The sequence below is a fragment of the Panthera tigris genome, chromosome C2 (assembly GCF_018350195.1).
Source record: "Panthera tigris isolate Pti1 chromosome C2, P.tigris_Pti1_mat1.1, whole genome shotgun sequence".
NCBI classification, from domain to species: Eukaryota; Metazoa; Chordata; class Mammalia; order Carnivora; family Felidae; genus Panthera; species Panthera tigris.
In genome coordinates this window covers 59,581,341-59,596,602 of record NC_056668.1, presented here as the reverse complement: position 1 = coordinate 59,596,602, position 15,262 = coordinate 59,581,341, and the positions used below count along the sequence as shown (strand labels likewise).

The following is a 15,262-nucleotide window of genomic DNA, read 5'->3' as shown; positions in this document are numbered from 1 at the left end:
CAGTCAGTGTAGAGCCCAATGCAGGGCTCAAACTCACGAACCATGAGATCATGACCTGAGCTGAAATCACATGCTTAACAGACTGAGCCACCTAGGCAGCCCAGAATAACTCTATTTTTGATGTATTTAGCCTCCTGATACAATTAATTAGAACCATGTACTAATATCCAAGGGGAAACTATTAAAGTATTAATATTTAATTAACTTGTGTTAGAACAATGAAGCTTTGTTAATTTCATAAGTATTTACCTCTATACCTACTATATAAGAGTTAAGATGCACTGAAATGTCAGAGATAACTAAAATGTTAAATCACATTTCATAAACCCAAAAGTATGCCATTTTTCTATCATTTTATTAAGTACTTAAGAATTAGAAATAGGTTCTAGGAGCAGTTTACTACAAGTTTCAGACAAATATTTTTACCTAAACTCTTTTGATGGTATTCTTTTTTGCCTTTTCCCTAAAAGTTCTTGAATATAGCCTGCCTTTCCTAAAGACCCTTCTGATCATCAAGGGGAAAACTGTTAACTTGGAAAGGCAAAAGAAACTGACAACACTGAAATGTGCTTTTGCCAATGAGTTCAAGCTCAAACACCAAGTTCTAAGCTATAGAAACTTCTTAGGGAGAAATAAACACTGTGACTTACTGACCTCATTTGCATAAACACCAGAAATGGGTCATTACCTCCACTGTGATTAGAACAAAAAGACTATAGCATGAGGTTTATAAAAAGACATAAGGAGGGGCACCTGGGTGGCTCAGTCAGTTAAGTGACTCTTGATTTTGGCTTAGGTCATAATGCCAGGGTTGTGAGATCAAGCCCTGCACTGGGCTCTGTGCTAAACATGGGGCCTGCTTAAGATTCTCCGTCTCCGTCTCCCTCTCCCTCTCTCTCCCCTGCTTGTGTACACATACTCTCCCCTCTCCCCTGCTTGTGTACACATACTCTCTCAAATAAAAATTAAAAAAGAAAAAAAGAGTCATAAGGAAAAATAAGTATCCATGGCACTAAGGATTATAAATCAATGAGTGGCTTTTACCATGGAAACTATGAATCATATTTTGTAGTTGGAGTAAAATGAATGAAAACTAGAATGAGATATATTATTTAAAACGCAGTACCCCAAGTTTTGGCAGAATAAAACAAAGTTTTTAACTGCTTTCTATTATCATTCTCATGTCATAAAACTTCTTTCCCACAGATACCTAGTTATGTGAAAATGTAAAATAAACATCCAGAAGCATTTATATATTCAAAGAGCCAAGGTTGATATTGTTCAGAAATGCTCTGAAAAAAATTACTGACATTCAAACCACATTAACATATATTGACTGAATGCCTATTATCTGCAAGATATTACATACTAAAAGCAATAAATTTTATATTATATAGTCTTATTTCACCTCACATTTAACAAAAAATTAAGACATATGTAAAACTCTGAACACCAATTACACACATACATAATAGATAGAATATCACAAATTAGTGCCCAATAATTATTAACTTAAGATAATGAATGCAAAAGGGGTGCCTGGGTGAATCAGTCAGTTAAGTGTCCAACTGTTGATTTCAGCTCAGGTCATGATCTCATGGTTCATGAGATCAAGCCCCACATCAGGCTCTGTACTCTGCTTGGGATTCTCTCACTCCCTTTCTATTCCCCTCTCTCTGCTCCTCCCCCACTCAGTTGCACACATGCTTTCTCTCAAAATAAATAATAAACTTGATTAAAAAAAAAAAGGTAATGAATGGTAAAGAAGCTCTTATGATGGAGGTATTACCTCAGTCTTATATCAACTATGAAATCTTTTAGGGGCAAATAGAACTTCTGTGAGTGAACAGAAACTAGCGTATTTTACCTAAAATGCCCTGAAAAGACATTAATTGAAGTTAGGAATCTTTACTATTGAGATTATTACATATTACTTACCAGGTCCTGAGACCCCATGCACATAACCAAATGTGCTTTCTTTATCTTCATCAAGTATTTTGGGTAGCTTGGAGAAATCCATCATGTTAATTTACCTATGGTTAAAGAAAAAAAGTTTTAATTACAAACCATAAAACAAAAGAACTAAATTAACTCTCATCGGTATTCTTGAGTTATTACCACTTCTTCAGAGAAAATATAAAGTTCTTAAAACTTGCCTAAAAGTACCTCATTCTTGGATGGTCTACAGTTATTATTAAAATTCAAAATTACATATTCCTATGCAAAGTACTCCAAGAAAATACCAAGGAGTGTAATAAACAATGTGAAGTCCTTCCAGTGGCTTACCTAGTCCTACAATATCTTGTCCTCTCTGCCATTGCCATTGTGATCTTTCCGACTACTCTTCCCCTTAATCATTCTGTATATAATATATACAGACTATAAATATATATACATATATGCTTACATATAAATACATATACATATACACATACATACATTCTGCCCCAGGGTCTTTGCACATGTTGTCCTCCTGGCTGGAGTACTCTTCTCCCAGATAACCACTCCTATATTTCCTTCAGGTCTTTACTCAAATTTCACCTTCTCTGAGGGGCTTCTCTGCCTATCTATTTAAAATTGCAAGAAATAGGGACTCCTGGGTGGCTCAGTCAATTGGCTGTCTGACTTCAACTCTCTCACAGTTGGTGAGTTTGAGCCCCACACATCCGGCTCTTTGCTGTGAGTGCAGAGCCCACTTCAGATCCTCTATCCCCCCGGCACTCACACGTGAGCACTCCCTCTCAAAAATAAACAAAACATTTAAAAGTAAAAAAGAAAATTGCAACTTCCCTGCTTTACTTTTCACCATCTGACACATTACATCTTACAATAAAAAAATATTAATGTATTAGCGATCTTTATCTATCTTTACAATTTTTCTGGGAGCAATTTTCCTTTTTCTTCTTCTTCTTTTTGCAAAACACACAACAGTTTAAGAAATTCAGTTTGCCTTCTTTATTGATGTGCAATCTCAAAAACCCAAAAAAATGAACAATTCAAATCCAAACAGAAAACTGATTGCGGATTCCAAAGTAGAAAGTTTATTTTTGACTGCTGGTCTCACTTAATAATTATTGGCAATTTAACAAGGGAGATAAAATACACATACATATAATATCTAATAATGTCCCAAAACAACCATAAAGTAAGGGTCATGGATCAGTAAGTAATAAAGTACCAAATAACATATACTTATTTACTAAAAGTACAAATATTAGAATGATTAGGGAAGACTTCTTGAAGGTCAGGTAGAATTAGCATCAACTAAGAAAAGAAGGACAGTAAAGGCATTCCAGGTGGAGAAATAACAAGAACAAAAGAATGGAAATAAAAATTTCAGGAACAGTTAATAGACAGTATGAATGGAATAAAAGGTTTATATTAAGGCAACAGTAAAAAGTAAGGATGTAATGGTAGAGAGACTAATGTGTGGGTCTTGATATGAATGCCAAGTGGACTTTAGCCTATAAACAATAGGAAAATAACCAAGGGAGAGCTGTTATGAGAAGAATGATGTTTAATTCATCTAACAGATTAAAGTAGAGGAGGGGATGGAGGCAAGATAAGAAGCTGGAAAGCTCTGGAAATGGTTATGGGTTGAATGTCAATGGAATTCAATTTATTAAATGTTTATTGAGCTCCTACCAAGGAAAAGGCCCTGTCTTGAACTTAGGGAATAGGATTGTGAATAAAAGGGGCTTTCACTGGCTTTAAACAAAGGACTATAAAGCAAAATGACTTTAGTATTCAAGATGACAACAACCTGGGAGCAGAGGAGAAACTAATTCAGATGTGGGAGAAGTGCAAACCAATGTAGATGAGGTAGGGGGAACAGGTAGCTGGAAAGAATACAGAAAGACAAAGGAAAAACAAACCTTGAGCTCTGGGAATTAATTCAAGCACAGCTGAGTTGTGTTTTTGTCTTTTGGAGCCATGAAGGATCACTACAGAACCATATACTCCATGGGACACAATTTGTAATCCATTAACCAAGATACCAAAGAATTGGGGAGGAGAGTATAACAATGAAGTCATTAACAGTGAGTGAAGTTCTGTTGGATACACTTTGTGGCTTCAGAAGGGTAACAGTGGATACGGCTAACAAGGAAGAACCCAGTGATTAAAGAAACAAATATGAGTGAAAATAACGATGAAAACCACACGGAGATATGGGAGACCTTACAAGTGAGAGGAATACGATCAAAGGGGCAAGAAAGGTACCAAAAACTTGAAGATGGCATCAGTGATAAGGTAGAGACTATCATCAGGCTGGTGATTTATGGTTAAAGGTAGGTTATACTTCCACTCATTGGAAACAATGTAAGTGAATTAGAAAAAAATAAACCAGATACCACAGTCACAAATGTCACAATAAAAGAGCAAAGATTTTTGTGTTCTCAATAGGAAAATTAAATTAGAGGAAGGGCAGTTGAGGGAGGAAGTAATGAAAAGGGGAAACTGGCTCACTAGGATTTTCCAGCTTCCTAAAGATGCAGTAGAAGGGGCTGTTAAGTAATCAGGTATGAAACTGCAAAAGACTGGAATACAAAAAAGAGAAGAACAAGCTTTTCTAGAAACTACTTAGACAATAAGGGAAAAAACAAAGTTTAAAGACAAACATTTATTTGGGAAATGGGTTGGGCAAAGTCTTCAAAGAAGCAGTGAACAAACAAATGAGGTCAAATTTTCATCTTCAGAAAATAAGAAAATTTCAAAGTCAGAAAATAACTTGATAATCAGTCTGATTTCTTCCCCAAATATGAGTATTTCTTATATAGCTTGCATGATACATGGTCACTTGCCTATTAAAGTGGAAATAGCATGAAATCTTGAGTCAGCAGACTTCGGACACTTTTTGGATCTACCAGGGACATGCTGCAGGAGGATCTGAACAAATCAAAATCTCTTCATATCGTCATTTGAAAAGCAGGAAAAATTCTACTACCTACCCCAGAGATGTGGCTGAATTACAAATTTGTTGAATGTTCCTCGTGAAATATAAAATGCTTACAAGAATTTCATTAGTAATACCACTATTCAAACAGGGCTTGAATTTTGAAAAAGCCATTCTATTTTTAAAAATCTTTCCTTACAAAATATCATATTCCACATAAATCTAGCTCCCCACTGCTTCTACCCTCTTGGCCGTTTCTTCCAACAGCTGTAGCCACAGACTAGAGACCTCTCCAAGGAAATTCTCTTTAGTGCCTTAACTCTCCAACAGTTTTTTTCAGATCTCTCTCTCTCCAGAGGCTACTCTTTTCTTTTCAAGTAGAGCAAACAAAATAAAAAAATTGCATTCTGAACATTTTATGAGTAGGTACTGAAGAATACTTTTTCACCCATCCTGGCTGCTTCTTTTTATCGAGAGAGACCAAGGCTTTGAGTCAGACAGATTGAGTATGAATTTTTAAGTTGCATCCTTGGGAAAATCACATTCTCTCAACTTTTTGAGTCTCATTTTCATCTATAAAATCTAATGGGGTTGTTGTAAGTCACCTAATGGTAACCCTAACAGAAAAATAATAGTGATGGGGCGCCTAGGTGGCTCAGTTGTTTAAGTGCCTGACTCTTGGTTTCAGCTCAGGTCATGGTCTCGTGGTTTCGTGAGCTCGAACCCTGAACCCTGTGTTGCTTGGGATTCTCTCTCCCTCTCTCTGCCCCTCCCCACCCACACTGTCTTGGGTCTCTCTCGAATAAATAAAATGAAACTAAAACAAAAAATAGTGATGACTATCAACTTTATTCTGTTAATGCAAGTTAATCTTGCCTAACTTCCTAAAAAGTACCTAGTGTAACAAATGAACAGCACTTAGTGTATTCTTACCCTCTTGTTACTTGAACCAAATCTAGTCACTTGGCTAGTTTTTTTCTTAGCTATTATGTACACTTTACTGTAACTTTATTTTTTAAAACAAAATGGATTTTAAGCATCAATGATGTGTTGTGTGTTACAGGTTGAAAACAGAATGGAGTGAGAAGACACAATCTCTCCCCCAAGGAGCTTCTGGCCTGGTGGGATGGATATAAAGACAAATAGGTAGTTACAATAAGTGATACATGTGTTGTCATAGGAGCTGTGCAGGCGGATCTGGGAGAGCATAAAGCAAAGGTACGGAACCTAGACCTGGGCAGGATGGGAATGACTTAGAAGAGGCTGGGCTGAGACCTGCAGGATGAACAAGGAGCCACTAGAGTATACAGCGGAGCTTTTTCACAGGTGATTCAAACTTTCTGGGGTTAACAAACATATTCTGGAGAGTTCATAAGACAATAAAGGTTATCTGTTCTGATTTTTTAAAATAAGCATTTATATACATTCCCTTTAAAACAACAGTGACAGCCTCTAAGTGTATGAGCAATGATTAGCGGAAATCAGAGGGTTTATTCATGATTCAGCTACCATGTGGGTTTATCACTCAGCTGAATAATCCTAGCCACCATGGAAACTAGTGTTTCTATAATCTTTAACTTTTTATTTTTAGGCATATATTAATTTATGCCAAAGACAGGAGACCTTAGAAACAGTAACATCCAATTAGAGAATTAAGAGCCTAAATAATAATTCTGTAAGTTTACTTAGAGATGCTTTCACTAGATCCACAAATCTGTATTCATCTGATTAATATTCTTATACAGCAAATCAAGAGGATTCTACTTTTTAAAAAGTCAGTGTTAAGAGGAGAAAAAAATGGTAACAATTATGAGTAACTTAGCCTTTTCTATTCCGCTGAGTTATATGCAGAGAAGTGGTTGCAAATATATCCCCAGCTCTTAACACATCTTTCAGGATAAAATAAGAAAATTATGAAAACATCAGTTTTTGAAGTATAAAAAGCAGGAATTCCCAGCACTTTTCTGTCCATTTCTGATGTTTTAACATAGTTAAATTTTAATCTTGGCTCCAGCAACTCAGACCTTTACGCCTGCTATGCTGCTGCCCGGAATGTGTTTTCTCGCTCCCATGAACAGTCTCCCTGTTCCCACTGTCAGCCTCAATGCTCTTACCCTGCTTTTCTTCACAGCACTTATAAACTGACTACCTGAAAGAATATAATTTTTCTTTTTATTTCATTCTTTTACCATCTGTATCACTCCCTAGAATGCAAGTTTCATGACGGCACAGAAAACAATCCCTGGACAAAGAAAAGAAGCTCTCAGTGAATAGTTACTTAATAACTTCCAATACCACCTCCATTTTACAAATGGGAAACCTAAGGAATGGAGATTTAAGTAAGTTTGCCCATGATCACAAAATTGGAGAGAAGTAAAGGTGGGATTTGAATCTCGGCAAACTGACTCCAATGCCTCTGGGCCTTACGGCCTGTACTACTCTGCCTCCTAAATTCACAAGGCTGGTTTCTATTGTCTGCATCTAAACAATCTTATATGGTATGAAGGACAACAGTCTCTGCCTCAAGGCAATAGTTTTATCAAATTAGACTCAGGGGGAGCCTGGGTGGCTCAGTCGGTTGAGCATCAGACTCTTAATTTCAGCTCGGGTGGTGATCTTGAGGTCATGGGATCCAGTCCCATGTCACCTGCTTGGGATTTTCTCTCTCCCTCTCTCTGCCCTTTCCCAACTTGTGCTCTTACTCAAAATAAATACATAAGCATTTATAAAAAAATTAGAGTCAGAGATGCAGCATCCAGACCCTCCTTCAAGAAAGGACAGTGGAATGTCATCAGTGGACAGCCAACAGCCGCCAGTCAACCCTTCAGAGTCTGCCTCAGTCACAGAGCTGCCTTGCCCACGTTCACACCCTTCACAGGGCAACCTGTACCTGGTGACTGAGCAAAACGGAGGTATAAAGACCCAGCCATGTCAACCCAGATGTGGGATACTCTTATAAGTAACATTCACTCCAGATTTCCCTACAGAGTCGGCTAAGGCTTTTCTAGGCTTCAATTGCATTTCAACTTCTTCCCTTCCAACTTGGAGTCTGTCTCCTTCCTTTCACATATGTGGATCCCTAACAAAGATCTTATTTATACAATAGACTTTCTAGGCATCTGATTCCAGAGAACCCAAAATGCTCACGTATTGAATAAAGTAAATAATTACTCCCTGGATAACTGAAACTTAGACTCACACTTGAACCACAAAGATCTCTGGCCTGTTTTCTTAGTTATCTTGTAACTAGTTATTCTGTGAAAAGGGAAGAGAGATACAAAAGTGGCTTTAGAAAGCAGAGCACTTAGGGTAATGTTTGGGCTAAGTCAAGCTACTGACACAGAGGTCAGGTCCCCTTACAACCAAAGCCTTAGTTTCTACAAGGAACTTGCTTTTTGTCCTTCAACAGAAACTTAGATAGAACCCATCAACAGTAGTTAGAGGAAAAGAAGTCCCAATTAAGAGTTTATTTAACTTCTAAAGTACTATTTTCTGATAGAGTTGGAAAATATGTTCTCCATGTCCAGAAGTTTTTGGCTCTGACTTCTTAACATTTAAACACTTTGAGAAACTTCCAAGGACTGGTCCAAGGAAATGGGCTCTTCTGAAAATTGAATTTTCAATTCCCACAGCACTGAGATAAGGGTTCCCAATGTACTTCTAAAATTTTTTCACCAAAGCACCCCAAGAAGAGAAAAACAAGTAAAGAGTGAATAAATACCCACCAAGCTCTTTCCAGTCCTGACAGAGAACAGGATGTTATAGAAGTCTACTGTAAGCAGGGAAATTTCTTTGTATGCTCTTGTACATTCTCTTATTCCAAGCAAGTTTTGCACTCCATCGTATACAATATCTATTTTATTAGATAAATAGGAAATTGCTTCCTTCCCACAAATAAAATAAAAATTATTCATTAGATAGACATATTATATTCACTTAATCACTGAACAGGGCTGCTAATATAGCAGTTTGATAAGCATATTCATAACATACTACTTTGCACCCATTAATCACCCTTCATTGTTATCTATTAAAACAGTGAAAATAAAAATACCCCAGTATCCAATGGAAAAAAGACAGTCTCTTCAGCAAATGGTGTTGGGAAAACTAGACGGTGATATGCAGAAGGATGAAACTGGACCACTTTCTTACACCGTACACAAAAATAAACTCAAAATGGTTGAAAGACCTAATGTGAAACAGGAAACCATCAAAATCCTATAGGAGAAAACAGGCTGCAATCTCTCTGACCTTGGCCACAGCCAGCTTCTTATTAGACATGTCTCCAGAGGCAAGGGAAATAAAAGCAAAAATGAACTATTTGGACCTCATCAAGATAAAAAGCTCTGCACAGCAAAGGAAACTACCAATAAAACTAAAAGGCAACTGATGGAATGGGAAAAGATATTTGCAAATGATATATCAGATAAAGGGTTAGTATCCAAAATCTATAAAGAACTTAACCAAACTCAACACCCAAAAAACAAATAATCAGTGAATAAATGGGTAGAGGACATGAAAAGACACTTTTCCAAAGACATCCAGATAGCTAACAGACACATGAAAAGATGATCAACATCACTCATCATCAGGGAAATACAAATCAAAACCACAGTGAGATACCACCTCACCATTGTCAGAATGGCTAAAACCAGTAACTCAGGAAACAACAGATGTTGGTGAGGATATGGAGAAAGGGGAACTCTTTTGCACTGCTGGTGGGAATGCAAACTGGTGCAGCCTCTCTGGAAAAGAGTACGGAGATTCCTGAAAAAAATTAAAAACAGAACTATCCTACAACCCAGCAATTGCACTACTAGGTATTTATCCAAAGGATACAAAAATGCTGATTCAAAGCAGCACATTCATCCCAATGTTTATAGTAGCACTATCAACAATAGCCAAATTATGGAAAGAGCCCAAATGGCCATCGACTGATGAATGGATGAATAAGATGTGGTGTGTGTGTGTGTGTATGTGTGTGTATATATATATACATATATACGTGTGAAATATATATACACACACACACACACACACATATATATATACATACACAATAGAATACTATGATCAAGAAGAATGAAATCTTGCCATTTTTAACAACGTGGATGGAACTAGAGTGTATTATGCTAAGCTAAATAAGACAGTCAGAGAAAGACAAATATCATACGATTTCATTCATATGTGGAATTTAAGAAACACAACAGATGAACATAGGGGAAGGGAAGGGAAAATAAAATAAAATCAGAGAGGAAGGCAAACCATAAAAGACTGTTAAATACAGAGAACAAAAGGTTGAGGACTGCTGGAGGAATGTTGGGTGAGGGGATGGGTTAAATGGGTGATGGACACTCAGGAGGGCACTTGTTGGAATGAGCACTAGGTGTTATATGCAACCGATGAATAACTGGGTTCTACTCCTGAAACCAATACTACACTGTATGAAAACTAACCTGAATTTAAGTAAATAAGTTAATTTTTTTAAGGTTATTATTATTATTATTTTTTTTTTTTGAGAGAGAGACAGAGTGCAAGTAGGGGAGGGGCAGAGAGAAAGGAAGACATAGAATCTGAAGAATTTAAGTAAATAAGTTAAAAAAAAAAACCCCACATTAAAATCTGTTTCATTATTTAATGCTTATGCCTCTACGTGAAAAAGCATAGGCTTTTAAAGATGTATAAGACAACATTTTAGGGGCATCTGGATGGCCCAGTTGGTTAAGCATCCGACTTTGGCTCAGGTCATGATCTCGTGGTTTGTGAGTTCAAGCCCCATGTCAGACTCTGTGCTGACAGCTCAGAGCCTGAAGTCTGTTTCAGATTCTGTGTCTTCCTCTCTCTCTGCCCCTTCCCCGCTTACACTCTTTCTCTCTCAAAAATAAACATTTTAAAAAGACAACATTTTAACTTGAAATAAGCAAATTACATCGCAAGTTATGTTACACTGAAAGTTAATCTTATCCCAAATCTCCATAATGTCCAAAATAACATGATATGATTTCATGCTACATTAAGTTTTATATGCTATTTAATAACTCCTTCCTATTACAAAATACAGCTATTCTTGCTGCTTTCCATCATTTAAAAAATGAAAGCATAGGGGCACCTGGGTGGCTCAGTCAGTTATGCGTCAGACTTCAACTCAGGTCATGATCTCACCATTTGTGAGTTCAGGCCCCCACATCAGGCTCTCTGCTGTCAGCACAGAGCCTGCTTCAGTTCTTCTGTCTCCCTCTCTCTGCCCCTTCCTTGCTGGTAGAAGCATGTCCTCTCTCTCTCCCCCGCAAAAATAAACATTAAAAAAAAAAAAAGCATGATATCTACCTTAAAAACAACTGCTTTTATTAAAACAATGTGGTATACATGGTTGCACTCAGAGAAATCAACTCAACGATTACAAAAAAAACCTTGTCTTTACTTTCTCGATTCCTACTTTAAGGATAAAAAGTAAATGCAATTTACAACTAAGATTCCTATAGTCACAAATTGTAGGGTTTTCTACCCATATTTGTAAAAAATTAAAAACAAAACAAAACCCTGCTATAGAAGGGGAAAAAATCCAGTAAGTTAGCACAGGCAACCATCTGATCTAATGAGTCATCAGTCTCTCCTCCACACTGCAGAACACTGCAGTAGCAAATCACAACACTAGAGGGTCACTTCTGTTTCTTCCATTTTATAAAGTTCTCTCTAAATTGCTACTGATTGAAGCACTATACCTGGTAATTTCATCATTCCAGAAATACTGGTGGCTAGTGGGGGCAAGTATGAAGTGTTATGTAAGGGCTAAATACCAAGGTTCCATGACAATGTTATTTACATATAAAATCCTGAGACACATACTACTTAATTTTGTACACAGTTTACCTTCTTAGAGAAAGGCAAAATAAATCAGGTTGATAGTCTTAATGCTTGGTCAAAAAGTTACAGAATAAGTCATAACAAAGTAACAGTAATAAGCTAATAACATTAACATAACAACAGCATAATAGTAATAAGCTAATAACATTACTTTATATTTCTAGAGTACAGTGTTAAATCATTTTGTGAAACACTTTCCTACTCATTCTACTTAATCAACCCACCTAGTATCTCCATTAGAAAGTCTTATGCAGCAGATGACTATGCATAACTAGATTTCCATTTGTATCTTGCCAATAAAACCCTAAATTGGTTCAAATTTTGATAAGCCCATGAAAGTAATTCCAGTTCCTTTGCGAATGACTGGTTGGAAATGAGTGTGTAATGATGTTTTCTCTAATAAGAGGTAAGGCCAAGTCTGTTGAAAAGCTTGTGGAAATGATTTCTTTGCTCTTTAAAAGATACAGGTCATGAGAAACATTTTTTGCTTGGGATGTGCTCACCTGCACGGGACATGAGCAAACTTGGGACCTTGTAGGGAGCCAACCTAAGCAGACAGGCCACCTTGCATCTGGGTCTTTGTTGCTTTTACTGGTCTACTAAATTAATCAACATTAGAAGAAAGAGTTTTAAGAATAAATATTTTCATGTGTTACACATATTTCGTATTGCTATTTAAAAAAAGAACAATGAATAGACCAAGGGTTAAGAATAAAGGCAAACATAAGGTCATTACTCACATAGTTTACAAAAATTGCTGAGGTGGACAATGAGGAAATGTGCAGACAAAAGTGGGAACCAAAGAGTAGAGAAGTACAAAACAATTACTGGTGGCAAACTGGACTAATGGAATCAGGAAAAATTTATTTCTATTGGAATGAAACTTTTGGAGGACATGCACACATGCCTCTCTCCATTTATCAAACTAAAGGCATTCCTGAAAAGGAATAGTAAAGATAAAAGCTAGGGTAGACACTTCAGTGGAAAACAGAACTCGAACTGTATCAGCTATGCTTTTGGTTTGTTGACAGGCCTGTCCATGAACAATTTTTATAGGATTTCTAGAAATAAACAATTAGATTCCTTTCACCTCAAATTTTTAATAAGTAAAACTGTACTATATTGAGTGTGATAGTCCAAAGTTTTAGCCAAAACAACCCCAAAATACTGGTGGTGCCTGAGTGGCTCATCAGTTAAGCGCCAACTCTTGATTTCGGCTCAGGTCGTGATCTCACAAGTTTGTGAGATGGAGTCGCACATCGGGCTCTGTACTCACAGCATGAAACCTCCTTGGGATTCTCTTTCTCCCTCTCTCTCTGCACCCCCTCCCCCCACCCTAATTCATGCATGCATGTAAACTCTCTCTCTCCCAAATAAACTTAAAAATTTTTTTAAAAAACACAAAATACTGTATTTACTGTATAAGTTGTATGGTATGAATTTATAGGCTAGAAGCCTATGATAAATGGTAAGCCATAACATGAACATATTTGAGTATTCCTGCCTTCAAGGAGCATATTTATCATTTTCTTACCCTTCCCTCCAAACATCAAAGTGCCTTGCACAGCAGTAACTTGATAAAATGTCTGAAATTAAAAACAGATAATATCAACTACTATTCATTAAGCACATATTACACTCCAGGCATTATGTTAAAAAATGGGCACATCTCATTTAACACTTAACAACAGTCCTATGATGATGGTATTGTTTGCTTAGGAAATAGGTTTTGAGACCCAAACAACCCACTGAAGACAACAGTGCTATAAACCGGTGAAGCACAGATTTAGTCCGATTTTAACAAGTAGGCAATTCATAACAAATAATTCAAAAGACCTTATATTACCAACAGTTTTAATCTTCATTACCTCTCTTTTTATTATTTTTTAAAATGTTTATTTATTTTTGAGAGAGAGAGCATGCAAGTAGGGGAGGGGCAGAGAGAGAGGGAGAGAGAATCCCAAGCAGCCTCCACACTGTTAGTGCAGAGCGCAATGTGGGGCTCGAACCCACAAACCATGAGATCATGACCTGAGCAGGTATCAATAGCCAGATGCCCAACCGACTGAGCTGCCCAGGCACCCCTATTACCTCTCTTTTTAAAACCACGGGTGTCTATTTTCTATTAGTAACTGAGTCTATGTTAGAATTACGAAGGTTAATATTCTTGCAAAAGAAAAGAGATGAAAAAAAGATGACAGATCATTCAAAAGTTAAAGAGTAAGTAGTAGAACAACCAAGAATTGACTGCTCCTAAAATATCCATCTCCTAAAAAATTAATTTTTAAACAACAATGCATAATGCCGTATTTTATTAACACCTAGCTTCATAACACAAACCTAACTGGTTATAACAGCAGGGAGAAAAAGTAAATATTAATGAACTGCAAAGTAAATGGGCATATCTCAGAGGAAAATAAGCATCTTTGAAGCAAGTAAGAATATTAACAAAAACAGACTCAATTTTGCTACTGTTAAAAGCAGGGAATAGTAGTGGAAACTTGCTGGTTAATAGACTCATAAATTTGGAACAATGAAGCTACCTAACTAGTACCTGAGTGAGAAATTCCATCTTATTTTTCTTATTTCTTAAACTGGAGGTACAAAGCTCTAGTGAAGCTAATACTAACATCCCATTTGACTTTTTGTGAATTTTTAGAACATTTTCTTAATTTGAGGTTCAGAAGAAATGAGTCCAAGAAGAAAGTCCCTTAATTTATATCCTAACTTACCTAAGATGTAAACAGCCAAGAAGAGAGCCAAATGATATAAACAGTAAAGAAAAAAAAGCCTTTAATACTTATACTTTTCTTTAAAATTTATTTTCAAAAGCAGTATGCTTGCAATTTTTAAAGTATCCAAGGGAAAGTCTCATCACTTAAATATTACTGACTTATCTCCTCATAAACAATTTTTGATAAAAATTGTAATCAATACTGTAATACATTTTCATATACTGTTATTCACAAGTATCATCTTAAACTGTGTAATATTTTATTAAATGGATACCATAGCTTACCTAATAATTCTCCTTATTGGGTACCTAGATGGCTTCCCATTTTTTGCTATTTTTATTTTTTACACTTTGCTAGTACACTTTTATTGATTTTAAGTTATTGATTAGAGGAAGCCAAGGTAAGGCAATCAACTAAAAGTCCATAAAGATACTCTTTATGGTGATGTCACCTAAGAGCAATTCTCACACACATACACTCCTACCTAGAAGTAATACCGTATTCCATCTAAGATACCATCAATTGTTACATACTCTTTTATTACACTGCAGAAACTGCAGGACAGACATTAATTTCAGTTGCTAAAATGTGGGGGGGAGAAAGTATTTCCTAGAAACAATCATATACGGTATTAGAACTAAATACAGTGTAATAATATTTAGATAGGTCAGACTTGCCAACCCTCACTAGAACAAAGACTAAAAAACAGAAAAACAGATTTCTAAACCGATAAAATGATAGCCTTTGAGTTGCTACATATTTCAAGAGA

General features: G+C 36.4%; 1 protein-coding gene across 6 annotated transcripts in view; it reads right to left on the bottom strand.

Moving 5' to 3' along the window:
* The window catches only part of ATP6V1A (ATPase H+ transporting V1 subunit A), a 59,649-nt gene that overhangs the window by 29,297 nt on the left and 15,090 nt on the right, over positions 1-15,262 (bottom strand). The window contains exons 2-4 of one of the 6 annotated variants that reach the window (XM_007098630.3): positions 13,293-13,344; positions 12,262-12,357; positions 1,939-2,033 (exon numbers count right to left, since the gene is read on the bottom strand). In XM_007098630.3, coding sequence (XP_007098692.1) covers positions 1,939-2,023 — 85 coding nt within the window. In that variant the 5' untranslated portion in view covers positions 2,024-2,033; positions 12,262-12,357; positions 13,293-13,344. Of the gene's footprint in view, positions 1-654; positions 742-1,938; positions 2,034-4,802; positions 4,888-12,261; positions 12,452-13,292; positions 13,345-15,262 lie in introns of those variants that run through there. The other 5 variants (XM_007098627.3, XM_042957101.1, XM_042957102.1 and 2 more) reach the window with 5 other exon arrangements.